This window comes from Globicephala melas, chromosome 6 (genome assembly GCF_963455315.2).
Source record: "Globicephala melas chromosome 6, mGloMel1.2, whole genome shotgun sequence".
Lineage (NCBI taxonomy): Eukaryota > Metazoa > Chordata > Mammalia > Artiodactyla > Delphinidae > Globicephala > Globicephala melas.
Window position 1 is genome coordinate 37333171 of NC_083319.1, and position 27044 is coordinate 37360214.

At 38.3% G+C, this 27044-nt stretch overlaps 1 protein-coding gene across 1 annotated transcript in view; it reads right to left on the reverse strand.

Moving 5' to 3' along the window:
* Nucleotides 1–26247, reverse strand: part of LOC115867817 (phospholipid-transporting ATPase FetA-like) — a 73727-nt gene extending 47480 nt beyond the window's left edge. The window contains exons 1-9 of the mRNA XM_070045835.1: nt 26124–26247; nt 24685–24762; nt 11174–11232; nt 7091–7204; nt 6160–6258; nt 4481–4542; nt 1598–1670; nt 1170–1240; nt 89–171 (exon numbers count right to left, since the gene is read on the reverse strand). Coding sequence (XP_069901936.1) covers nt 89–171; nt 1170–1240; nt 1598–1670; nt 4481–4542; nt 6160–6258; nt 7091–7204; nt 11174–11232; nt 24685–24762; nt 26124–26247 — 763 coding nt within the window. The remainder of the gene's footprint in view (nt 1–88; nt 172–1169; nt 1241–1597; nt 1671–4480; nt 4543–6159; nt 6259–7090; nt 7205–11173; nt 11233–24684; nt 24763–26123) is intronic.
* Nucleotides 26248–27044: the final 797 nt, after the last annotated feature.

Here is a 27044-nt window from a genome sequence, read left to right on the forward strand (position 1 = left end):
ATATAGAATTCACTATATGGATGTACCACACTTTAACCAGACATCTACTAATAAAAATTTGGGTTGACAAACCTATTTCCTAACTCACCATCAAAGGCAGACAGTAGCTTCAGGTTATCTTCCATCTCACTGGTAACTGAGATGGCTTGCTTCACTTTCAAGTTGGTTTCACTAGAGTAAAGAATGCACATACATAACAGCAGCACAGGTCCAATTTCTCCAACTTTAGAAAACAGTTGTTACCAATAGAGCTTGGGCTATAAGCTTGAGCCGTGAGAGTCACTCCCACTGTTATCATCTCTCAAGAAAAGTTTTGAGGTGGGATGGTTCTACAGGGAAGCTGAGTATTAGCCCACTCATTCCCCTCTCTCCCTGAAACACATATCAACTACTTTAACCAACCTATGAGATCTTGCGGGTCAGATGCTCTAGAAAAGCTGAAGAAACATCACAAGACAACCTGGAGGGGGTACCTGCTCCCTTCAAGAATAAGGAGCAGGTCCTGGTAAGAAAGTGCATATACCCCCAAGTAAACATACTCCTCATCTCATAAATATTTACAGGATCCATGAAGGGATCCCACTTAACCATTTGCTGATACAAGAATGCACAGAGACAGAAGTAAAAAAGAAGCCACATTTCAAAAAGTTTGTGGGCACCAAGAGGAATAGTTGTAAGGCTGCAGATCGATACAAAACTCCACAGGACAAGCTCTCTGAAGATAGCCTCTATACTCCAAAGATCTTAGCTTTTGCACGTTAATGAATTCCTACGTTAAATCCTTTCTAGAACATGGTTTATCAGTACATAATTACCTCCATATTCATTTCCCCCCCTGGAAACTTTGGAACTATATTCTGAAATTTTACAGTTCTGCTAACGTCTTTCCTACCACTCAGCATTACTGAATATAGATAGACAGAATGTCTCCAGTTTAGAGATGGAGAATATGGAGTTTATTTGCCCAGATTCTGCACCAGTGGATGCTAAATTATTGCTGTCAAGAGCTCAGCCTTAGACTTGAGGTCCCAAGAGTCTGGCCGCCTATCTTATCTAGATATTTCTAGCCTCTTTTAGCACTTCATTCTCTGCATCATGTTCTCCCTCAGTGAGAAATCACTCTAAGCTGGCTCGACCGTCTTAATGGATTATCAGGAGGGAACACTCACCCGTCCAGTTCTGCTGTTTCTATATATGTCAGACTGTAGGGCTCACTGCTAGAGAGTAATAGTATATCAGCCTGTGGTCAGAAAAGTCAGAGAAGATAAGGAAGGCAGACTTTTAACATTACAGTGTAACAAAAGCAATTACCTCAGGAACAGATGTTCATCTTAAGAATATTAAAGACATTTGGTTTACTTTCTTTGTCTAGGACCCATCACTGCTACCACACACCCCCTCTCCAAAAACTAGTCATATTTTACCTGTAGCTATGGTGAGAAATGGACAAGAACAAACTTCTTACCACAGGAGATGTTGATCTCTGGATGCAAAGTGAGAAAGGTGAAGGTCACCAAAAGGAGTGGTCACAGAAGTTGCTAAAAGGGTTCCTATTCAAGCCAAAAGAGAAAAAGCCACAGCCCAAAGAGGTACTCACCGTGACAACCTGATTATTTTCTAGTTTTATTATATCTCCCACTTGGACATTCATCCATTTGTCTGTCACTATCCTGCAAGAAAGTGAGCCTTGAATGCCTGCATGCCTGCTCTGAGAATTTCCCCACAGCCCTGTTTTGACAATCAAGAAGAAAAAAAAAAAAAGCTGAGATGAACTCAAGGCTCAAAGGAGGACCGAACTGGGTTTGTGATACTCCTTGCTACAGTCAAGAATGGGGCCCACTTCTCTTGACTTAAGACTATAAGAGTTTTCTAAAACTCTATAAAGGTATATGTAGACATACATGCACATAATTTTTCTTTAAATAAAAGCAATATATGCATATGGTAAAAAAAAAACATTTCAAATAATTAAGAAGTATGTAAGGGCTTCCCTGCTGGCGCAGTGGTTAAGAATCCGCCTGCCAATGCAGGGGACACAGGTTCGAGCCCTGGTCTGGGAAGATCCCACATGCTGCGGAGCAACTAAGCCCGTGTGCCACAACTACTGAGCCTGCGCTCTAGAGCCCGTGAGCCACAACTACTGAAGCCCACGTGCCTAGAGCTCGTGCTCCACAACAAGAGAAGCCACCGCAATTAGAAGCCCACACACCACAACGAAGAGTAGCCCCCGCTCACCGCAAGTAGAGAAAGCCCGTGCACAGCAACAAAGACCCAATGCAGCCAAGAGTAAATTAAAAAAAAAAAAAAAAAGAAGTATGTAAAAGGAAAAAGTAAAGTCTCTTCTCTCCCCAGATTTTAATTTTCCTTCCCCCAAGGTAGCCACTGTGAGTAATTTTTTGCATTTCTTTAGAGAAAATATCAATCCATATAATCCCATACAAGATAAACATTTAAAAATTACATAATAGATACATAATTTTCTGTACTTTGCATTTTTCATTAATAATATATCTGGGAGAACACTTATAGAAGATGTGGCTCATTCCTCTTGATAGCTAAAAAATGTGGCTTTTAACTAAAGATGTGCTTGTAGCCAGAATTACTGAGAAATTAAGATGACAGAAATCACAACTTGAAAAACAAATTTTTTTCAGTAGTAGCTTTGCTCAAACTCATGTGCTCTAGAAAAAGAAAGCCACTTTTTGGAATATAGACAACTCACCTCAAGTGTTACATCAGTCAAACATTCACTGGCTTACAAAGTCTAACCACTAGGGCCCTGCTTGTGAACTCCTACTCTAAAACCACTCTATGACAAATTCTTCTCTAATAATCTTATAAAATCCAAGTGCTCAAGCTCCTTGGGAAGTTCATTTGACTAAATTCATTTGGTAACTCCCTAGCCTTGCAAATTTCTTATACACTCAGTTTTATCTTTTCTTTCTATTTCTATTACCTTCCTTTCTTTTTTAATTTTCTTTTTAATCACAACTGACTTTTTGGGTGGTATCTTATGAGAGGCTTCAACAGACCAAAACACTTAGGGAAATAATCCACCATGAGTAAGAATCAGCAGACACAATAAATAACAGAATTAGATGCCCAAGCATGTCACATAATAGAATCATACGATTAAAACTACAGCTGCTGGTATATATACAATGAAATACTATTCAACCATAAAAAAGAATTAAATTTTGTCATTTGCAACAAGGATGGACTTGGAGGGTATTATGCTAAGTGAAATAAGTCAGACAGAGAAAGACAAATACTGTATGATATCACTTATATGTGGAACCTAAAAAATACAACAAACTAGTGAATATAAAAAAAAAGAAACAAACACACAGATAAAGAACAAACTAGTGGTTACCAGTGGGGAGAGGCAATATAGGGGTAGGGGATTAAGAGGTACAAACTATTACGTATAAAATAAGCTACAAGGATATATTGTACAACATGGGGAATATAGACAATATTTTATAATAACTATAAATGGAGTATAACCTTTAAAAATTGTGAATCACTGTATTGTACACCTGTAACTTGTATAATGTTGAACATCAACTATACTGCAATTAAAAAATATGTTTTTAAAATATAGCTCCTGGGTATTCTGTAAGGTCACCATGAAAAAAGACTGGACCTCAATCTTGAATTCTTTCAGATTTGTACTTCTTTGCAATCATGATTCTGCAAACACTGGTCACTTTTCCTTTCATACAATCTCTATTTGTTGAATTCTTTCCCATCCCTTAAGGCCCAGCACAAATATCACCTCTTCCATAAAGTCTTCCTTGATTCCTTTAGCCAGCTATGATTGCTCATTTTTATTAATTCCTATGATAATTTTTTGTACCTCTTATGATAATCTTCACATTTTGCCTTATATAGAAATCATGCCTGTCTCCCTCTATCCCTGCCAAAGGTAAATCGCTCAAATTTTGCAGGAACCCACAAAAAATACAAACATTGACCCAATACTTTAGATAGATATGACCAAACACTACAGCAATGGAGTCAACACCAATATTTTCTTTAGATTGCTAACAAAAAGATGCCCTAACCAAAGGTTACAGTAGAATGGTCAATAAGCCATGTAGAGTCGATTGATGTTCTAAAGACAGGTGTCTCCATGCTGACCACTGTACTAGTAATAACCACTTGCACATTAATACCATGTCATAATTTATTAATTGCTTTAATATATATTATTTTGTTTTCATTTTCATAAGCATCCTCTAAGGTAGAGAATATTATCTTCACTTTATAGATAAGAAATATGAGGCCCAGAGAGGTCTGAGGTCACATAGGAAGTTCAGGGCATACTAGATCTAGAAACAAATTCTTCTTATGTCCAACCTGAGGCTCTTTTCACTGTCCTCAATCACTTTTGCAAAGCACCCAGCACATCAAGTTTTAGCAAGGCCAATCCTCTCCCAGAGTTGGTCCAACCTAAACTGGCTTCCCTAGGACTTACCTGCCATCCATCAGCAGCAGAACAGAACGACTGTTGACTTGATTGTCGTTTTGGTGCCTTTTCTAAAATTATACAAGAAAAAGTTCAGGAAATAGATATAAAGCAAACTGCATGTAGAAGGTTAATATTTTGAAGTATTATTCAATGTAGTTCCCCTTTTTTGTAATTCTCCCTCACCCCCCTCCTTCACCCTCCCAACCCCAAGTCCTTCTACCATAAAAACCAGGCCAAGAAGCTGATTGTCTCTGAGAAGCTGGGGATGGAGGTCAGAAAAAGAACCAAGAGAGAAGAAAGAGACAAAATCTTGGCTTTAATATCAAGAGCCAAAGCCTGGGGTAATGAGAACAAACAACTTACGTCAAAAGCCACAGAGGAGAGAATACAAAATGAGGGGTAGGACTAGAATCTCATACACCTTGGTAGGTGCAGGGAAGTTAAGTATTCACAAGCATACAGCTACCCTCACCCACAATCACAGTCAGCATAAGAAGCCTCTACCATGGACGCAGTGAGGAAAGAGGAATAGAGGTCCATTCAAAGACCAAATAAGGTGACAAATAAGGGTATGTCCTGATGCTACGACTCACACAAATCCCCTCCTTCCAGTTGAGATTACTCCCTGCGAAAAGGGTAGGACTGGGAAGAGGGCAGAAAGAATCCTGAATTTGTCGGTTTATCCTAAAGAGACTGAGTTCTAAACCAGAAGTAACTAGGTGGGTTATCCTGAATTGGCAAGTTTACTTTTCAGCTTTCATTAAAAACGGTTGAGATGGTGAGGTGCTGGTTATGAGCTACATTGAGTTTAGTTACAGAAAATTAAGTTATATTTTTGCACACCTGAGTTGTGACTGAAATTTCAACCACTATATGTGCTAATTCTGGTTTTAAAGAGTTACAGAGTTAAAGAGCTGGAGGAACACCCTGCTCTCAAACTTTGGTGTAAAAATCTATCCTGTCAAAATCAGAAGGACTCTCTTAGGGAAGCTTCAAGCAGGTCAACAGGATGGACTTCGCAAATCCCACTAGTAGGCGTAGTGCTGGTTCCTCACCCTCACCCTTCCTTGCTGGACCTGCTGCAAAGAAGCAAAGAGGAAGCCATGCAGCACTCACTGAAAGCCAGTTTCTCCCTCCAAGGCCAGGAAAGGAGTCAGCCTCTGTTATGTCATGATCTTTCTAAAACCAGAGGGTTGCTAGTTATGTGTACCTGATAGAACTGAAAGTTGGAAAGGGAAATAAGGGAGAGTTGGAGAGGAGAAGAGCAATGTGGAAAGGGGAGATAAGAGCAGGAGAAAGCAGGGGGGACAGAGGGAGGAGGGAAGGGGAATATAAAAATGGGAGAAGGGTGAATGGAGAAAGAAGGATGAGAGCAAACCCAGAGAGAGCTAACTGAAGGAAGAGGTGGGTTATTAAAAAGGAGATGGAAGGAAACCTGGAAAAAGGTGGCAGTAGGAAGAAAGAGAAAGGGCTTGCATTACCCCTTTCTGGCCATGTATGGCTCACCAATCTTGGGCTTAAGGGAATTTCATATTCCGCTGGGATGGATAAGGACATAGGGAAAGGAAACACCTCTTTCCTTTCAGTGCTTCTTCCTAGCAAAAGGTAGTCCTGGGGAGTCCTTCTTGCCCCCCACAGCCTGACTAGGTACAGTGAGAGACTAGAGGCCCAGGAAGCCACTTCACCACGTCGTCGATGGCATCTTTCACTGCTGTTATGGACAGCACCACCATCAGGGGTACCACAGTCGTGTACCATGCCAAGGAGGAGATCTGGGGAATCAACTGAAAGACGGACGGGGAGAGAAACTTGGGTCAAAAAACTTAAAGGACAGTGTATTCCCTCCCAATCCCCACCCCACCACCATTTTCCCCTCCCTAGATTTATAATAAATTCAACTATCCTAGTTGCTTTCCATTGTTGTAGCCTCCAGACAACCACCCAAAAATCAGGAAACACCTCCTAAGAAAGGATTAAAGAAGAGGAGATGGTAAATTGCTATGTATCTGTCCTGAACGCTAATACCCTTGTCTTGATGGCAAAGAGCCATTTCTCCTCTGATAATGAAGGTGCTGGGGGTAGGGCTGTAAGAGTGGACACAGGAAAACTACATAACCTCCCACACCCCTCCAGCACAAGGAGAAATGAGATGATCCGTCTCTCTCTCCCAACTTGTGCCTACCCCGCTCTGCTTCCTTGCGCTGTGCTTGTGTTCTAAACCATTCTCCTCCCTCAGCACTCCTGTGTGTTAACTTTCTGTCAGGGAGGCTGGGACAAGAAGGAGGAATGGGATGGCAGCTGAGGTTGGGGTGAAGAGTCAAGTCTGTGGCCTTTTATGGTTAAGCTGAACTGTGGCCGTGCAGCCATGATGAGGGAGCACCCCTTACTCGGGACTTGGCGACCTTGTCCCCTTCCTCTTGTAGAGGCTTGTTTCACCCTGGCTAATCCTGACCACAGCTACTCTAGGAGACTGGCCTGAGACTCCAGCCATCCATTTGCCTGTTATCTAAAGAGAGAAGACATCTCTCAGTTTAAGGAGGAGAAGAACTGATTACATAACCTGACCCCAGAGAGGCTGATAAAATACTTTGTGGAAAAGGCCCTAAAAGGCAATACCTGTAGGAAAAGCAAAAAGAGGAAATATGCATTTGCAAGTCTCTGGAACTGTTCAAACAGGTTCATAGGCAAGAAGTTAAAGGCATTATATTTTGAGGTCTTGATGCTATTGTTCTGTGAGTAAAAGAACACAAGCACAATTAGACGAATGAAAGACCCCACCTCCCAGTCTTAACAAAAAGGACCAAGACCACTTCATGAAACAGGAAAAAGCCACAGCTCCCCAACATAGTGGGGAGCTTTTCTTTGAGGCCTAGAGAGGCCTAGAGTATGCAAAGTTGGCAGAGCTGATCAATATGGGACATTTTTAGGAGGGGCAGGATTTATTTATGCCCTGAATAGAATTCTTTGTTTATTGATGCCATTGATAATAATGATGATAATAAAATCAACAACAATAAAAACTTACACTTATTGAATAGTTACTATGTGTAAGGCACTCTTCTAAGCATTTTATATGGAGCAACTTATTTAATTCTCACAACCACCATATGAAGGGAGTAATATACTACCAACTTTTGAGGATGCAGAAATTGAGGCACTGAGGTTAATTTATTTGCCCAAGACCGCACAGTTACTTGCAGAGTTGAGATTGTGCTGTCCCCTGAGCCCCAGTTCACTTGTACAGCCATCCAAATGCTTTTTTTTTTCTTAGAATCAGAAATCTTTCAGTTTCATCTTACCCTATGACCCAAGGTCCTTCTCAGCCCTAAACAGCAGGCAAGTTTGCCATTTGTGTTAGCTCTACTCAGAGCTCTCTAGTGAAGCTTTTCTTAGCCTGGCAATCCCATTTTGTTGTGCCTTTACATGTTGCTTTCAATGCTGAAGGATATCAGATGCCAAAAGCAAATTATTGTCTTTCAACCTTAGCCCACTGAAGGTTCCTACACTGGTTGCTCTCAGCATTGGAGACTCACTTGCCCCTTAACTGTCCTGACAGAGGTCTGAATAGTTTTGGCCTGCATCTAAGCTATTATTTTGCTGAGTGAAAATGGGAACTTGCTACCTCTTCAATCCTGATCTCAAGATGTTGACAAGACCATCTTACTTTCTACTTTGGGGTCTTCAGTCGTTTGACCTAAGATGTGAGAGTTTGGATCTAAGAGCTCAAGAAAAGCAGAAGAATGAGACCAAATAATCCCCTAAGGATAGGGCTTCTCCCCCCACCATCTCCATCTATAGGGCCTAATGAAAGAATAAACCCACCTGCAGTCCTGAAATACAGATACTGCTCAAGTGTGAAGAATCTCTTGCTGGGTCCTACCTTGGGAAGACATCTGAACTCTTCTGTCAGAGAACCAACATCATTCTGTACTAAGGCTACAACTTGCCTTGGAAGGCTAGATAGGCTACCCAGTCAAGCCTTGCCTAAGGTCTATTTCCCTAGGGAAGGGAAGCTGGTCAAACATTTTAGCACTTAGGAGTTTAAAGATCCAAGTTAAACCTAGGATTTCCTTCGTGTTTCTCCATGATTTTCCAATTAATGATCAATAAACACTATATATTTCTCAAGGTTTGCTCTGTTCACAGCTCTATTATGGGCTATACTAGCAGAGGCTGAAAAAGAGTTAAACAAGATCTATCCTGGAGAGCTCACAGGTATGTCTTGAAAGGAGTTCTAACTAAATGACCTCTACGGTCCTTTCTAGCTCTGAGAGTAGGTTATTCTAACATAGAAATAGTTTTCTTGGATCATAAGATACTCTGAATTTCTTGGTGTCTAAGTCCAGATGACTCTGATACTTGGATCCAAAGTTCTTTTGATCTTTTGCCTTACTGAAGCAGCTGGCTTTCATTACTGATTTTCCATTTGATTTTATAGTTAATGTATTTCAGGTTTCTATTCATTTGGGTAGCATTTGTTTAGAAAACAAAGACAAAAGCTATCCCGATTCTGTTCAAGATAAATATAGCAGTACTTCTTTACTAACTTGGCAACTAGAGTGTTTTGTTCTACTCTTAAATGTCAAACCAGAAGCAATATCTCAAGAATGTAGAACATCTGCTTAACTATGAAATTCCTCAGTGTTTGGTTCTTTTGGCATGATAGAGGTGGCAGATTTTGGTTTGGGCTATTTATTTATTTGGGCAGGGGTACCTGTTTGACTGCTAAAGCGGGGTATAGAGAACAGAAGGCCAAGTATATAATGAGAATCAGTAGTTAGGGGATCGAGAAGAGGAAAAGGAATAGGAATGGAAGTAATTAGAGAAATAGGATGAAAATGAGCAATGGATAGGCAGGGAAATGAAATTGGTTGTTAAGTACATAATAGTCAAACCTGTTTATTTATTCATCAGCTATCCAGCATATGTTTATTGAATGCCATTTATGTGCCAAATATTGTGATGGGAACAGTAGTTACAGAGATGAGTGAAACTTGTACCCTTTTGTCAAGGGGTAATAGTTTCTTGATGAAAGAAAACTAACATTTTTTTTTCACAACCATATTTAACAATCACCATGTATGGTGGACATTATTATGCTCTTTTTATAGATGAGGGAACTGAAGAAAAGAAGTTAAATAATGTGCCTAAGGATACAAGGTTAGTAAAGACTAGAGCTGTGTTCAAACTCAGGTCTGTCTGATGCCAAAACCTAGTTTTACTGCACCATAGAGCTTCTTATGTAGCTCTAGAAGGTAGAGAGGGGGAAACCTGTTCCCATGGCCATATCCTAAATATTGTTATTATCCAGAGCCTCTCTAACTCAGAAATCATAAATATCCTACAGAGACTACAAATATGTATATCTATGTATATATATTATATACTTATAGCACTATATATATATATATATCTACATGTGCACAAAGTAACATATATGTAAAAATTGCTTGTAATTATAAAAGATTGGAAACAATCCAATGTCAATTTAAAAGGAAATGGTTACATAAACTATGCTAAATCTGCCTAGGAAATACTATGCAGTTGAAAAAAGAAGGAAAAAGCTATCATGAAATTATAATTATGAAAACATCTCCAGGATATACTGATAAGGTTCAGAATAGTTTAAGAAAGTGGGAAAATGAGAATATATATTTGTATTTGCTTTATTTGCACAAAGAAGCACTGCTGAATACACAAGAAACTAATAAAAGTGGTTCCCTATAGCGAGCAGAGATGAGGGCAAGAATAGGGTGTTGGAGCATGACTTTTAAACATATATCTTTTTATGAGTTACTTATTTATAAATAAATTAAAAAGTGAAAAAAGAATCCAGTAGAAAATGGGCAAAGATCATTAACAGTAGTTTCCATAAAAAGAAATACAAAAGGCTAATTAACATGAAGAGATTATTGCTGTCACTCAAAATTAAGGAAAGATAGATAACAAAATGTCATTTTTCATCTAAGAGTCTGGCAAAGATAAAAAAGATTGATAATATCAAGTTTGGCAGGAATATGGAGAAGTGAGCAGTCTTTACTATAGGTAGAAATATAAATGGATATAATCTTTTTAGAGGGCAATCTGGCAATATGTATCAAAAATTTTAATGTGTTTTCCTTTTGACCCAGCCAATTCACTTCAAGGAAACTCTCATAATGTATATTCACACAAATGTGCTGAAGTATATGTAGTATAATGGTGTTCACTTAGGACCATTTATCATAGCAAAACACTGGAGAAATTTTTTTGGAGGGGACACCTGCATATAAATGGAGACATTTAAAATGATAATAAGAAACTGGTTGAATAAATTAAGGTATATTGATACAATGGAAAACTATGCTGCTATTAAATAAATTAGGAAGGTCTACACATATTGTCATAGAGAGATGTCTAAGTGAAAAAAGGAAGTTGTAGAACTATGCTTTCATTTGTGCAAGCTACAATATTTCTTTTCTAGAAGATATATATAAAACCCAAAATTTGAGACACATTCTCCCCTGAGTCTAGGTCACCGTATTAATTTGGTTTCTGAGCCCTCACTGTACCAGCCCTCATTGTATAGGAGCTTGAAAGAAAGTAGAACCTATGTTGTAGAATCTACATCTACAAAGAATTTCCTGCCTCACTGACAACGGGGATTATTAGAGGAAAATACCAGCCCCCTCCTGAAATAGCTAGAGACCTGATACTCACCGGATATCCGAACAGACTGTTAAATTCTCTGTTGTTGGCTTGCAGATACCTCTCTTGTTCTGAAAAAGAAGAGAGAAATGATGAGAAGGATGCTCCTCTGTAGATCAGCCTGGGATGCTGGCTGCTAATGAAGACTTCACTAGCTTCTCACACTTTCTCACTGAGGGTATCTGCCCACAAATAGGATTTTGTCTCTTTATTCAAAGAATCAAGAAATACAATAAAAATAGAAACCCTAAAGTGTTTGTTGAAGCTTTCTAGAGGAAAGAGGACAAGTAACTTCTGAGGAGTTCTCCACCATTAATGCTTCTAGTAATCCTAGATTATGTTTCCACAGACAACAAGCTGGTGTGCACCAACATTACTGCCAAACACAGAAACCCAGTTCTCCTTCATAAGTTAATTACAGAGCCATAGTTTAAGATATCTGAGGTTCATTCTAAGGCAGCCTTTCCTAAACTTGCTTGACTAAATTTGAATTAATAAATAATTACTGAGCATCTACTGCACAGAAACCGGTGTGCTGGATGCTGTGGGGAGATAAAAAGATGAGTAAGGCAGAGTCCTGACTTCAAGGGACTTGCAATTTAGTGGAGTCAGCCTGATAACAACACCACATACAAAATCATCACATCAAAACACATAGGTGTTACAAACTATTACAAGTAGCCCATTATCATGTTATGAAAAGTATTAAAACTGTATATTATCAATAGATCTTTCTGTCCTGAATAAAACATTCCTACAGCCTCTTCGATTCTTCATTGATTCAACAAGCATTTACTGAGTTCTTAGCTGGTGTCAGGCCCTGTGTTATGAACACTCACATACGACTTTTTATGTGAACATGTTTTCATTTCTCTTGGGTATAAACATAGGAGTAGAATTGCTGGGTCATATGGTAACTCTAGTTTTAACATTTTGAGGAACTGCCAAAAAGGTTTTCACAGCAGTTGCACTATTTTACATTCTCACTGACAATGTATGAGAATTCCAATTTCTCCATATCCTTGCCAACACTTGTTATTGACTGTTTTTTATTTTAACCATCTTAGTGGATATGAAGTAATATCTCATTGTGATTTTGATTTGCATGTTCATAATGACTAATGGTGACATTGAGTATCTTTTCATGTGTTTTATTGAACAATTTATATACCTTCTTTTTTTGATTTGTTTTGTTTTTTTAATGAGAAAGGAAATTTTAAATTAATTAATTAATTTTGGCTGTGTTCGGTCTTTGTTGCTGCCTGAGGTCTTTAGTTGCAGCGAGCGGGGTCTACTCTTTGTTGCAGTGCGTGGGCTTCTCATTGCGGTAGCTTCTCCTGTTGCGGAGCACAGCCTCTGTGCACAGGCTTCAGTAGTTGCAGCACGTGGGCTCAGTAGTTGCAGCGCACGGGCTCTAGGGTGTGCGGGCTTCAGTAGTTGTGGCGTGCGGGCTCAGTAGTTGTGGCTCACGGGCTCTGGAGTGCTGGCTCAGTAGTTGTGGCACACAGACTCAGTTGCTCCATGGCATGTGGGATCTTCCCAGACCAGGGATTGAACCCGTGTCCCCTGCATTGGCAGGCAGATTCTTAACCACTGCGCCACCAGGGAAGTCCTATATATCTTCTTTGGAGAAATGTCTATTCAGATTCTTTGCCCATTTTTAAACTGGGTTAATTATCTTTTTAATCACTGAGCTATGCATTCTTTATCTATTCTGAATAGAAATCAGTTATCAGATATGTGATTTGCAAATATTTTATCCCACTCTGGTTTTAAATGTCATTTTTATAATGTACTAAATTCTAACATATTGAATATAATTCTGGGTTTTCTATTAAGTTCCGTTGTTCTATCCATCTTTAAAAATATTTTTTTTAAATTGAAGTACAGTTGGTTTACAATATTGTGTTAGTTTCAGGTGTACAGCAAAATTATTCAGTTACACATATATATTTTTTTCAGATTATTTTCCATTATAGCTATTACAAGATATTTAATATAATTCCCTGTGCTATACAGTAAATCCTTGTTGCTTATTTTATGTATAGTAGTTTTTATTTGTTAATCCCATACTCTTAATTTATCCCTCCTTCCATTCATCTTTTAAATTATGTAACTTTTAATATAGGATAGCAAGTCTTCTTTTTTAAAGAAGACTTCTTGGCTACTCTTGTCTATTTTCTCTTCTAGATAAACTTCAGAATCATTTTGTCCAGTTTGCTCAAGATTAGAGTTTTTTTTTTTAAAATAAATTTATTTTATTTATTTATTTTTGGCTGTGTTGAATCTTCATTGCTGTGCATGGACTCTCTCTAGTTGTGGTGAGCAGGGACTACTCCTCGTTGTAATGCGTGGGCTTCTCATGGCGGTGGCTTCTCTTGTTGTGGAGCACGAGCTCTAGGCGTGCGGGCTTCAGTAATTGTGGCACGTGGACTCAGTAGTTGTGGCTTACGGGCTCCAGAGTAGTGCAGGCTCAGCAGTTGTGGCGCATGCACTTGGATGCTCCGGCGGCATGTGCGATCCTCCTGGACCGGGGCACGAACCCGTGTCCCCTGCATTGGCAGGAGGATTCTTAACCACTGCGCCACCGGGGAAGCCCCAAGATTAGAGTTTTGACTAGAGATGAAGACAAATAAAATTTTATTCACTAAAATTCTGCGGATAGAGTGAAAGTGGGTTATTAGAAAAGGCAGAGCTACCTCCCATGGGAAGAACAGTCAGGTCTGGAAAATCACACTTCTTTCCTCAGGGGGCTAAGATGGTAGACTTCTGAAAGCTGAGGAAAGAGCCAATGATAAGACAGGGACTTTTATAGTTCTTCATGTAATTTCCTTTATTCCTCCTCTAGTTGTCAGCAAAAATGACTAAACATCATGAAATCAGCACAAGACTAAATTTCTTACAGAAAATATAAGGGGCCAAAGTCTGCACAATGGGCAGTGCTTGAAGTTCAGAGATTTGCACAAATTGTAGGAAAGGTGAAACTGGGATGTTTACCTCCTTTTACTCAGGATTTGAGTACACAGATTTGGAAATTACACAGATTAATCTGGAGAGAGTTGACCTTTTTGCACTATTAGTCCCCCATCCAGTAGCATACTACATCCCTGGAGGGAGACTGGTGTGACCCCAGGAAGCCATTTCTTTGTGCATGATGATCTTGTCTGTACAATCAGCTTGCTAGCAATACATAAACAAGTGGCTATAAGTCTTCCCTGGGCTAGTTTACCACCCAGCTATGCAGCTTATAGTTTGTTCTCCTGCACTAGTGTATTTCTTTCTTGTTTCATTCTTGTGATTACTAGGATTAGCTGAATAAAGAGAGGGGAAGTTGAGATGGGACTGATAGGATGTTTTGTTTTGTACTCTGTTTTGACTAGTTAGTGGCTTATTTACAATCTGGTGATACAACAGCTTCTGCTAACCATTATAACTTAGGTTATCCAAAGCAGTGGAACATGTATGGCTCAGATAATTTAGCTGTGTCTAGGATGTAGAGCTGCTGCATGACCTATACTCTTTCTGCAGGGACTTTCTCAGGGGCCCAGATGGCTGACTGATTAGGGCAGAGTACCAGGGTAGTACTGGTGTTTCGACTGACGTTGAGATTTCCAATCCATAAGCAGGCTACTTTTCTACTATGTTCATGCTCAATTTGCTCAGGCATTGGTGAATAAAATCAGTCTCTCTCATGCCATTTGCCCCTCCAACCATACCCAACAGACCAGCACAGCCCCTCAATTTATTCAAAAATATTATTTTATGCCTCTTGATAAAGTTCTAATATTTTCTTACTGAATTTCACATTTCTTATTAAATTTAATCCTAGATATCACTAACTATTTTTTTTTAACTTAATAAAGGTCTAACAGGTTTTCCCAGCAATTTATCTGGGTGCAACAGGCTATTCTCTCTAAGCCCGGCAACCCCAAGGGATACATGGAGTTGAGGCTCTGCAAAACAACTAAATACATACGTCCCTCTTTGAGTTTAGGAGTAAAGTAAAGCAGGTAGATCCCAAAGTTCAGAGCCTGAGTTGGTGGAGACAGATGGAGACTTCTAAGTTGGGGATGGCATTAACCAACACCTAGTTCTGGCTCTTTGATCCCCGACCTGCTTTGAAAGAAAAGGAAAGAAGAAGGAAAGTAGGATTTTCACCAGGAAGGGAAGAGCAACTGAAGGCTATAAAGTTGGTTTTCATAAGATGCCTCTAAAAAAAGGAAAAGCAGGAACAATGAGAAAAGTGGTTAAAACTTCAGTTTGCACAAGCATCTAGGAGAAGAAACTAAAAGTCCGAGAGAAAAAGAAGACAAGCTTAAGGAAAGAAGGTAGCAAGTCATGTTTGAGATAATAAAGGCAGAAAAAATTTTTGGATGAGATAATGAAAGATTAATTCAAGATTCCCTAGGGCTTGTGAATATTGTTGGGAAAAGACTGGGATGACCAAGTGTTTTCCCCAACACTTTGTTAATTCAACGTTTATTTCTGTTTGGCTGAAACAAGAGTGACAAAATGTGAATTATGGATGAGAGGTTAGAACTACAGAAGATTGAAAATTAGCTTAGACAAGGAGAGTCTAGGAGATGGTCTAGTTGAAGTAGTCATGGCTATGGAATTCAAGGGGACAAACACCTAGCTCTAGCCTCTGGTGACTGTGGAAAATGCATCCTTCATTGGGAACTAAGGGTTGAGTCTACAGCCTGTTCAGCGAAGGCCTGGTTTCACAAGGACCTGTGCTGGGAGCTGGGCTGAGGGTGGTAAAAATCACTGAAATGAAAGGGTCAGACATCTTGGCGAAGCAAGGCAACTTGGTATTATAAAATGTGCAGTTGACTTAGAGTTAAAAACATGGCAGACTTCCACAGTGGTTAAGAACATAGGAACTCGGGACTTCCCTGGTGACGCAGTGGTTAAGAATCTGCCTGCCAATGCAGGGGACATGGGTTCGAGCCCTGGACCGGGAAGATCCCACATGCCACAGAGCAACTAAGCTCGTGCACCACAACTACTGAGCCTGTGCTCTGGAGCCTGCGAGCCACAACTGCTAAAGCCTGCACACCTAGAGCCCGTGCTCCGCAACAAGGGAAGCCACCACAATGAGGAGACTGCGCACCACAACGAAGAGTAGACCCTGCTCACTGCCGCTAGAAAAAGCCTGCGGGCAGCAACGAAGGCCCAACGCAGCCAAAAATAAATAAATTTATATTAAAAAGAAAAAGAACATAGGAACCATATTCAATATCTTGTAATAACCTATAATGGAAAAATAATCTGAAAAAATATATATAACTGAATCACTTTGCTGTACACCTAAAACTAACACAATATTGTAAATAAACTATATTTCAATTAAAAAAAAAAAGAACATGGACAATTGAGTCAGACTTCCAGTGTTCAAATCTCAGTCTTTCACTCACCAGCTACATAGCCTTGAGGAAGTTACTTAACCTTTCTGAGACTCATTTTCTTCAACTGTAAAATGAATGATAATAATACCTACTCATAAAGTTATTGTGAGGATTAATAAATTGAGGCATGCAAAACACTTAAGAACAATTCCCAATACATCAAAAAATGCTCAGAAAATTTTAGCAGTTCTAGACTGGGCTTTGTGACTAAACTGTTAAGTGACTTAGGGCAAGTCATTTTCCATCTCTGGGTTTTAGTTTCCTCATGTGTAAAACGGGATAGTAAAATCTACCTTATCTGCTAATATGAGGGTTAAATGAGATGGTACTCATAAACTGTCTACATAATACCTGACACATCAAAAGTACTCATTAAATGATATTTTTTTGTCCTTTATCTTATGCTATGTCAAGGAGATTCCACAAGGATCACTGATACAGTTGTCTGTGCTCAAAGTAGAGTTTGAACTTTCAGCTATCTCCTGTGGATATACTAAGCTGACTCAGCCAGTAAAGAAGAAAGGGTACAAAAGCCACAGTCTAGTGATGGAAAATCCCTTGGTGGGATGTTAGTAGGAGAGAAGTGTCAAAGTAGGAGAAGCCTCTAAGTATGTACTTAAGAGTTTTGAATCAAATGCTAGAGTGAAAAACATAGCTCTTATGCAATCTTGATGTAATCCAATCTCAAGTTTTAGGAGTTAAAGCTACAGAAAATTGGAGATGCACCCAGAGAAGGAAATGGCAGAAACTAAAAAGGAAAATGGGCTCTGTAAGAGGGAACTGGAAAAAGTGGCACACAGAAAGAAAAAGAAGCAGGAGGAAGAAGGAGGGAGGGAGAAAAAGGAAGTCAGGCCAGGTGGTCAGGAGGCAATCAGTCTTAGGAGGTTCTGAGCAAATACCTCCTTGCTCACAGTGGGAAAGCAATCACAAATAGGATTTTCCAACTAAAGACAGAAGAGCAGTGAGATGACCTTTAGGAGTGCAAGTCTCTAACCAGGGGATTAGTCAAGGTCCCCTCTCCTTACACCACCAGACTCCCAGATCAAGGAAGCCCAGGTGCTGGTGAGAGAAACTCAGCAATAACCCCCTGCTGTCATTCTAGATCAACAGGCCTAGGTGATTTCACCCAAGTCACTTAATGCGTATGACTGAAACTTACCCATCTCTAAAAATCAGTGAAGAGAGTGCCAGGGGAAGGATAACTGACCAAGTTCTGGAATTTCTGCTCAGATTAGTTGGAATCAATTTACAGTAGGAATTCTGGAATTTCTTAGATTCCAAATGATCACAATTTATCCTAGTAGTCAAAAAGCATAATGGGAACATTATAGCTATCAGTTGATTTAGCTGCCCATATGGCTTCCAGTCTTGGGTACACAAGAACATTTATATTTCATCTCTCCAGACTGCATCTCTAAGATATCTTGAGTGCAGTCACCAGATGATATTTCTATCTAAAGAATGGTATGAAGAATAGCTAAATGACATAGCTGAGAGTCATCATGGGAAAGTCCAGGGTCAGCGGTCCTGCGGAAGAGGCAGTAACTAATTTGCTGTCTCATCACCATTTCATTACGTGTTTCTGGTTCAGTCTACCCATTGCTATGTCTCATGGTTTACATTCAGCTCATTTATAATATTTCTAATACCATCTTCTCCCACTAAACAAAGACCTCCTTAAAGATAGAGACCACGTCTTTTTTACTTTTTTCTTTTCTTTAAATCTCTGTATCCCACTGGTTAGCTCAGCATTAGGCCCTGGATTTAACACAAATTTGTTGAATGAACAAGCACACAAGTGAATAGATGCTTAGAAACACATTCTGTTGAATCATGGTCAGATTTCTGTCCAAACCCCTCCAAAGGAGAATAATCACCTCCTCCTCCTTGTGGGAGTATCTATATTATCACAGAACAGCTGGACTGAAAGAGAAACCCCAGCTAAGACTAATTCTTTGTTGATCTTTCTAAGGTCAGCAAACAGGAGGATAATCAGCATGACTGAAGAGGGTGAGTAGAGTTGCAGTGTCAAAAAAAACCTGGAGAGGAAGCTCTCTGAAACCTTGAAGGTCATGAAAATTCTAGTTCTTGAACTACTGTAGCTCTCCTGTTACCATGCCTCTGATCATCCTCTGTAGCTTCACTAATTCTTCTGTCCAAGTTTAGCAGAACAAGACTAGAATTGCTCAAAGGACAAGACACTAAAGAAAAGAAAGATAGTAAAAAGCAAAAAAAAAAAAAAAAAAAGTAAACCCTCATTTATTAACAGGATGTCATACAAGATTGATTTGGCTGACACAATTCAGAATGTGCTCAAAACCAAAGTCCCCTCACCCTACTCCTCTTGGAGACCTTCGTTTTTTTCCCCTTTCCTCTCCAAGGGAGAAGCTGACAGAAACATCAACTGGGAGATGGGAGTTGAGAGTGGTGGTTTACCATTCTGACCTCATTTGAAATGTAGAACTAATGATTTCTCATCAATGTGGTAAAGGTAAAAACCATCATGTTTGACTGAACTACTAGACATCACTTTCAGTGCTTCTCAATCATAAAACCTTCCTTGGGATAGGAGATGAGAGGTTGGGAAAGTTATGATAAAGGCCATCAGAAACAAAATGCCATTCACACAAAGCTGGACCTAAGAGCAAACCCTGGTGATGCCAAAGAAACAATTTAACTATAAAAGATTCAAAATTTAATTCCCTTTGTTTAGCATTGCCAGATTTAGCAAATAAAAATACAAAAACAAAATATGTCCCAAATATTACATGGGGCATACTTACACTAAAAAACTATTCATTGTTTACTAAAATTCAAATTTAACTGGGAATCATGTATTTTATCTGGCTACCCTGACTTTTACTGAGGTCAAGAAAAGTTCCTACAAATTAATTCAATTGTTGCTTTAAATTTTCTAAATAAACAGAATTCTAGAAACTAGCTCTAAAAATTTTAGATGTCTGTTTTATTTTAAATAACTTTATTGAGATATAATGTACATTTTATACATGCATGTGTTTAAAATAAAATGTACAATTCAATGGTGTTTGTTATGTTCACAGAGTTGTGCAACATTGATGTCTATTTTTTTGTGTTTATTTAGATGTGGTGTTGCATAGGATTCTATTACTAAGGCTCTGATTAATTTTCTGCCCTACATGCTGCAATATCTATGCCCTCTTCCTTCGTACTATTTCTTCTTCTGTCCTTTCTTTCTAGTTTCTCCAACTTAGTTTTTTTCCTTTGCGATTACACTTTTTTCTTTAATTATTTTTCAAATCACCAAAGTAAAGCAAACATATTTTACCTGTAAAAGATCCAAACTTAAAAATATATAGAGAAAAAATATAAAGTTTCCTTTCCCACGCCTTCTCCCTTTCCTAAGAAAACCACTGTTAACAGATTGGCGTATATCCTTTGGGGGTCCCTTCCTTAGAGTATTTACTTACAAACATATACATATACACAAACACCTATATGTGTTTTTTAAACAAATGAGATGCTACTATATGTATTGCTCTGCTAGTTGCTTTTTTCTTTTCATAATATGTATTGTAGATCTTTCCATGTCAATACATACAAGTGTATCTCACCCTTTTGAATTTACTACCTAGTATTATTTAACTACCTATCAATACTTATTAATAATTTTTACTGTTGTGTTGTGGTAGTGGTGATGATAACAATGATGATATTTGTATCAATATATGTGTATGGGTGGTAAAGCTGAGGGAAAGGAGAAGTATAATAAATGGGACAAGCTTGTAAACTCTCCAGGACAGAGGGAACTCTGTAGGCACTGGGCTAGGTAGATAACTTAGTAGATAAACTCAACATATATGCAAAACAGTAAAGTAAAAGTTCAAGGCAGGATATTAATAAGATTTACAATGAATTGTAGAAACCCAAGAGAATTGAAGTCCACACAAAAACTTGTACATAAATGTTTATAGCAGCATTGTTTATAATAGCCAAAAAGTGGAAACAATGTAAATATCTATCAACTGATGAACAGATAAACAAATAGTCGTGTGCCCATACAATGAAATGATATTCAGCCATAAAAAGGAATGAGGTACTAATATATGCTACAATATGCATGAACCTTGAAAACATTAAGTGAAAGAAGCCGGTCACAAAAGGCTACATATTACTTGATTCTATATATATGTGTATATGTTATGCATATATCATGTGTAGAATAGACAAGTCCATACGGATAGAAAATAGATTAGTGGTTGCCAGTGGCTGGAGGTGGGGGGAATTGGGAGTGATTCCTAACGGGTACAGGGTTTCTTTTGGGGTGATGAAAATTTTCTAAAATTGAATTATGGTCATGGTTCACAATTCTGTGAATGTACTGAAAATCACTGAGTTGTGTGCTTTAAAATGGTGAATTTTATGACAAGTGATATCTTAATAAGGCTATTATTTTTAAAAATTATAGAAATCAAGCACTATAGGAATTCAAGAAGGAAAGATAATGCCAGGGGCGTGGGGGGCACTGGTGGCTAGAGTTGCTGGAGAAGGCTTCATAGAGGACTTGCACTAAACCTAAAAGATGAATATAGATTCAATATATTGATAGATGTAGGGAACACGTATCTAGGCAGAAAAAAAGAACTTAATGAAATTTTCAGCACTGAGACTAGACAAGTTGTATGATAGTACAGTAGGTAGGAAGAGTCTGAAGGAGGGAGGAAACAAGACTATAAAGTCAGGCTTTTAATGCAGGCTAATGACCTTAAATTTTATCTAGTAGCTGACAAGGAATCCCAGAAAGATTCTGAGCAGGGAAAAATGTGATAAAACTGGAATTTCAGAAAGATTAATATGACGTATTTACAGAGGAACAGATTGCAGAATAAAGACTTAAAAGATTGCTGCAATAATCAATGCTTGAAACAGTGAGAGGTTGAACTAAGAAAGTAGTGAAAAATAGAAAGGAGAGAGTAGGTAAGCAAAATGCTGGAACAAGTCAACTCCACATCCACTCTATGTACTATGTGTTTTCCAACCAGAACAGGCTGATAGCCTGGAAAAGGGCAGAGTTACCTGCCAAATACTGGTTTTGCCACTGTTATTTTGTTGACTCAGGCCAACAGGATGGACCAGGATTAACTGCTCACTGCTCCAAACAGCACAAGCAATAACTCTACTGCAGTAGGTAGACTTAGCCTATCTGAAGGAATTCAGACCAAGAAAACTGGTTCCAATTACTTTTCATTGGTAAAAATTTTGACTTTTTGAAATGACCACATTTATAAACATTCAAGTTCTTAATTATCTTCCTGAATGGGAGCACCAAGCTCTTATAAATTACTTTTTACATAAACGTTTACCTAGTGTTTACCATGTGCCAGTGCTTTACAAATATTACCTCATTTAATCCTCACAACATCCTTATAAGGTAGCCCCATTTTATGGATGAGAAGCTGTAGCATAAAGAAATTAAGAGATTTTCCCAAAAATAACAGTAAGTGGTGGAGCTAGGATTCAAACCTAGACAGTATGGCTCCAGAATCCACGGTCTTAACCACTGTGCCTCCCATATAACCTTGACTTCCTAGCACTTACCGTCGATATAATTTGACATTTCTCTGTGCTATTATTTAATGTCTTATTACTTAATTAAAGGCTGTCCCTCAGTAAACCATAATCTCCATTAGGGCTGGGATTCTGTCTAGTTTTGTGGCTATTGTATTGCCAGCATGTAGCACAGTGGCATTTGGTGATCAATAAATATTTGTTGAATAAATTAATCAGTCTTTATTGACTATCACATTCTTCATTAACCTTGAACTTACTGCTCCCTAAAGTATTTTGTCCTCTATATTTTCTTTTCTTAAAAAGTTATTTATTTGTTGAAGTATAGTTGATCTACAATGTTGTGTTAGTTTCTGGTGTATAGCAAAATGATTCAGCTATATGTGTATATATATTCTTTTTCGGATTCTTTTCCACTATAGTTTATTACAAGATATTGAATGTAGTTCCTTGTGCTATACAGTAGGACCTTGTCATTTACCTATTTTATATATAGTAGTGTGTATCTGCTAATCGCTAATCCCAAACTCCTAATTTATCCCTTCCCCTCCTTCTGCCTTTGGTTACCATAAATTTGTTTTCTATGTTTGTGTTTGGTTCTGTTTTGTAAATAAGTTCATTTCTATCATTTTTTTAGATTCCACATATAACTGATATCATATGATGTTTGTCTTTCTGTCTGACTTACTTTACTTAGTATGATAATGTCTAGGTCCATCCATGTTGCTGCAAATGGCATTATTTCATTCTTTTTTATGGCTGAGTAATACTCCATTGTGTGTATATATATCTGTATCTTCTTTATCCATTCATCTGTCAATGGATGTTTAGGTTGCTTCCATGTCTTGGCTATTGTAAATAGTGCTGCTATGAACATAGGGGTCCATGTATCTTTTTGAATTATAGATTTGTCTGGATATATGCCCAGGAGTGGGATTGTTAGATCATATGGTAGCTCAATTTTTAATGATTTGAGGAACCTCCATACTGGTTTTCCACAGTGGCTGCACCAATTTAGATTTCCATCAGTGTTGGAGGGCTCCCTTTTCTTCACACCCTCTCCAGCATTTGTTATCTGTATATTTTTTGATGATGGCCATTCTGACCGGTGTGAGGTGGTACCTCACTGTAGTTTTTGATTTGCATTTCTCTAATAATTAGCAATGCTGAGCATCTTTTTCATGTGCCTACTGGCCATCTGCACGTCTTCTTTGGAGAAATGTCTATTTAGACCTTCTGCCCACTTTTTGATTGGGTTGTTTGGGGGTTTTTTTTGTTGTTGTTATTGAATTGTATAAGCTGTTTGTATATTTTAGAAATTAAGCCCTTGTTGGTCACATCGTTTGCAAATATTTTCTCCCAGTCTGTAGGTTGTCTTTTCATTTTGTTTATGGTTTCCTTTGCTGTGCAAAAGCTTATAAGTTTGATTAGGTACCATTTGTTTATTTTTGCTTTTATTTCTATTGCCTTGGGAGACTGACCTAAGAAAACATTGTTACGATTTATGTCAGAGAAATGTTTTGCATATGTTCTCTTCTAGGAATTTTATGGTGTCATGTCTTATATTTAAGTCTTTAAGCCATTTTGAGTTTATTGTTGTGTATGGTGTGAGGGTGTGTTCTCGCTTCACTGATTTACACTGTCTGCCATATTCTCTGTTCATAAGAAGATGCAGGAGAAATTGGTCAGTTAGCCTGTTTTCCTCAACCCTCTCTCTTTCAGCAGTTCTGAGAGTAGGAGAGGACTTCTTGCTTTTTCCTTCTGTTGGGAGCTCCCTGACTTCCTCTTCCTAGAACCAGGGCCTGTGCCCTTGGAATGGGCTCCTTCCAGGAATCAGACAACTGCATAATGACAGAAAGTAAAGAAGGTATAGTGTGACCTTAAATCAGTGACCTAATTTCATTCTCTGCACCTTCTCCACTCCTCAAAAGGAAGCCTAAATATAGAACTACAGTCTGGCTTGCTTTCTCAAAATTTTATGTTAGAAAAAGATTTCTTTTTTCATGTCAGGCAGTTTCATTCTTAAAGGTGGCTTGGGTGTGATTACCCCAGCTCCTTTTAGTACTTTGAGACACCACAGGAAAGCACGGAAGTGGTACAGAAATCCTCTCTAACACCATAGCCAGATCCACTTGCTCTGTCTGCAAAAAGTCTGCAAAAGATGACTTAATTAGCCTCAGCAACTGCTTTTCACATTAACCACTTCTTTTTTAGCAGGAGGCGGTTGTGAAGGATGGGGAGAGGAAAAGGAACACATGCTTTCCTGATGAACTTCCAAATAAAAGTACAAAATAAATTAAGAGTACAGATAAAAGAACAAAAGATGAGCAAGTATAACTACTCAAATTAGAATTCTCAAATGACAGAACAAGGGAGCTTGAAATTGTAAGTACAAAGTATTTACTTCTGCAAAGTATATTTCCTTTCCTGGTCAGTTTGCTAAAATGGTAGTTTGGTAGGTTGGCCAGTCTATTTATCTGTCATACGTGCAAGTGCACACACATGTGCGGGCATGTGTGCACTTTTTACAGGCAACAATAATGACATACAGACTTAGAGTTCACCTACCTCCATTTTGTTTGTCCTCACTTTCCTTTTCAAATACAGACATTGCAGAGTAGTTCCAGTTAAAATTCCCTGGGATTTCTGTAAAGGAAATAAAAAAATTTAGAATGAGAATTTCTCATTGCCAATACCATTTTACTTAAATGAATGTTTAAGAAACTTGGAACTTGATCTCTGAAATCCAAAATAAATCTACCTCTAAAATACATGTGCTAAATTTTAGAATTCATTTCATACATCCTTATCATAAAGTTATATTTTCAAAACTTGGGAAACGGATTCCACTTCCTGGCAACCAAATCTAAGCTGATAACTCTAATCTGCCAGAAAAATTAGCTGAAACTTGGAAACAGGAAAAATAAATTATTGGGTGATCTTTTAGTGAAGTTCTGGGCTTATACCTTTGATTAGTTTTCTGTTGGACTATTCTATAACCCCATAGGGCAGCAGTTAACTTGTAGATTTTCATCTAATATAGATATAAATATTTTCTCTCTGGTGGAAAAGATAACTCCAAAGGTTATGATTAATGTACTTTAGGACTTTAAATAGTTTTGTATATAATTGAGAAATCTTAACTTTTTTTTAATGAAATTGCCTATATATACACAGCTCCTAAATTTTTATTTGAACTGGTCTTAACATCTTACTGGTTCCCTCATTAATTAATGAGTTAAATAAAATCTGTGACATCTGTCCATTTTATATTTACATGAGAGTCATGTTTTTTAACCTTTTGAAAATTATGCTTTATCAAACCCCATGACTATGCTACACAGAAAACCCTTCTATCTCTCCATTCTTAACCCAATTCAGAAAAGGCCAAAAAAGTATGTTTATTTTAATTAATTAATTTCTTTCAGGTCTCCTAAGTCACTAAGTATGCATAAGCCAAGATTAGAAAATATTACATGTATTTTCATCTTAATTATCCCAAACAAGATTAGATGGGACAAAAATCCATAATTTTGGGGGGGAGTGTTAAGTCTAAGTAAAAGAGTATTTACAGCCAAGGGATGTTTGGCTGTCAGAAAAAAAAAATACCTGGGCAACTGTGATCACTTTGGAATGAGAATGCATCTTCCAGTTCTGCCCTCAGTGAGTCCCAAGTGACCTCAGTAAGGATACAATTCATATTTCAATAATCTAGGCAGAGTTGCATCAAATAACTTTAGGAGCCAGGGAGTTAATAGCAGTTAGGTATAAAACAACAAGAAATGAAGTGCTGGGCATTGTGACCAATTGGTGAGTGCATGCTTCCTATAAAAGCATCCAAAGTTTTTAAAAAGTAAAATTAAATATTGTGTAGGCCGAAAAAATTCACTTGTGCTGCAAGTTTTGTACCCCAAGCTAAGGTCTGTTTCTTCTGTCAACAGAATCTGTGTGTTCCTAACGAACGTGAGCAGTTCTAATAGCATCACTCTCTAGGCACCCAGTCCTACCTTCAGTTGCCTGAGAATTCTCAGGGACCCCCACAGTAGGCTTGGGGTTCCTACTGCTGAGAAAGGAGAGCCAAGGATGGGAGGTCCTGAAGTTCTGGATTCTCTCCAACCCCTGCAGGGCCATCGACAGCTTTGAGAGGGTAGCCTGGCCAAATGCACACAAGCAGCACAGCTTGGAATTTGAAATGGTTGTGACACTTAACAGCCAGCCAGGGACCTGAGTAATGACTATTTAGCTGGAACCAGGCACTCACCCAATCTTGTGACGCTCTCTACACGCACATCACATTACATAGCTGCCAACTGGAAAATACATTTAAGCTGTTAAACTCAGAGGAGGAGGAGGAGAATGTGAGGGAAAGGAAGAAGAAATGCGATGTGGGAGGGAAAAGGGAAGAGATGGAGTAAAAAAAAAGGATTAGGAGCTAGAGAACCGGGTTTCATTTCAAAGTTTGCTACTAATTAACGACAATGTGACTTGGGGCAAGTTATTAACCACTTCATGCCTTAAATTTCTTCTAAAGTGAGAATAATTTTTTTTTAAGAAACAGAAAATAAATTTAGCAGATACAAGATGGAGAAAAATCTGATAAGGAATAAATTTGCCAGAGAGAGGTTTAGAGGTAATTATGTATTACAAACTAAGTACAACATTAGTTTCCATTAGGGAGCTAAGAAGAACTGTGAGAGGATTAAATTAAATAATGTATGAAAACGTCTGCCACAGTACTTGACACAAAGTAGTCAATCAACAAAGGGCAATGTTTTAAAATTTTAATATACACACCCACCAGCTTAGTAAAAAAAAATTTAAGTCTAATAATATTGTGTTAGAGAGAAAGTGGAACCACTGGAACACTTACATACTGTTGGTGGTATTAAAAATTGGACAAACCACTCTGGAAAACAATTTGGCCTTAT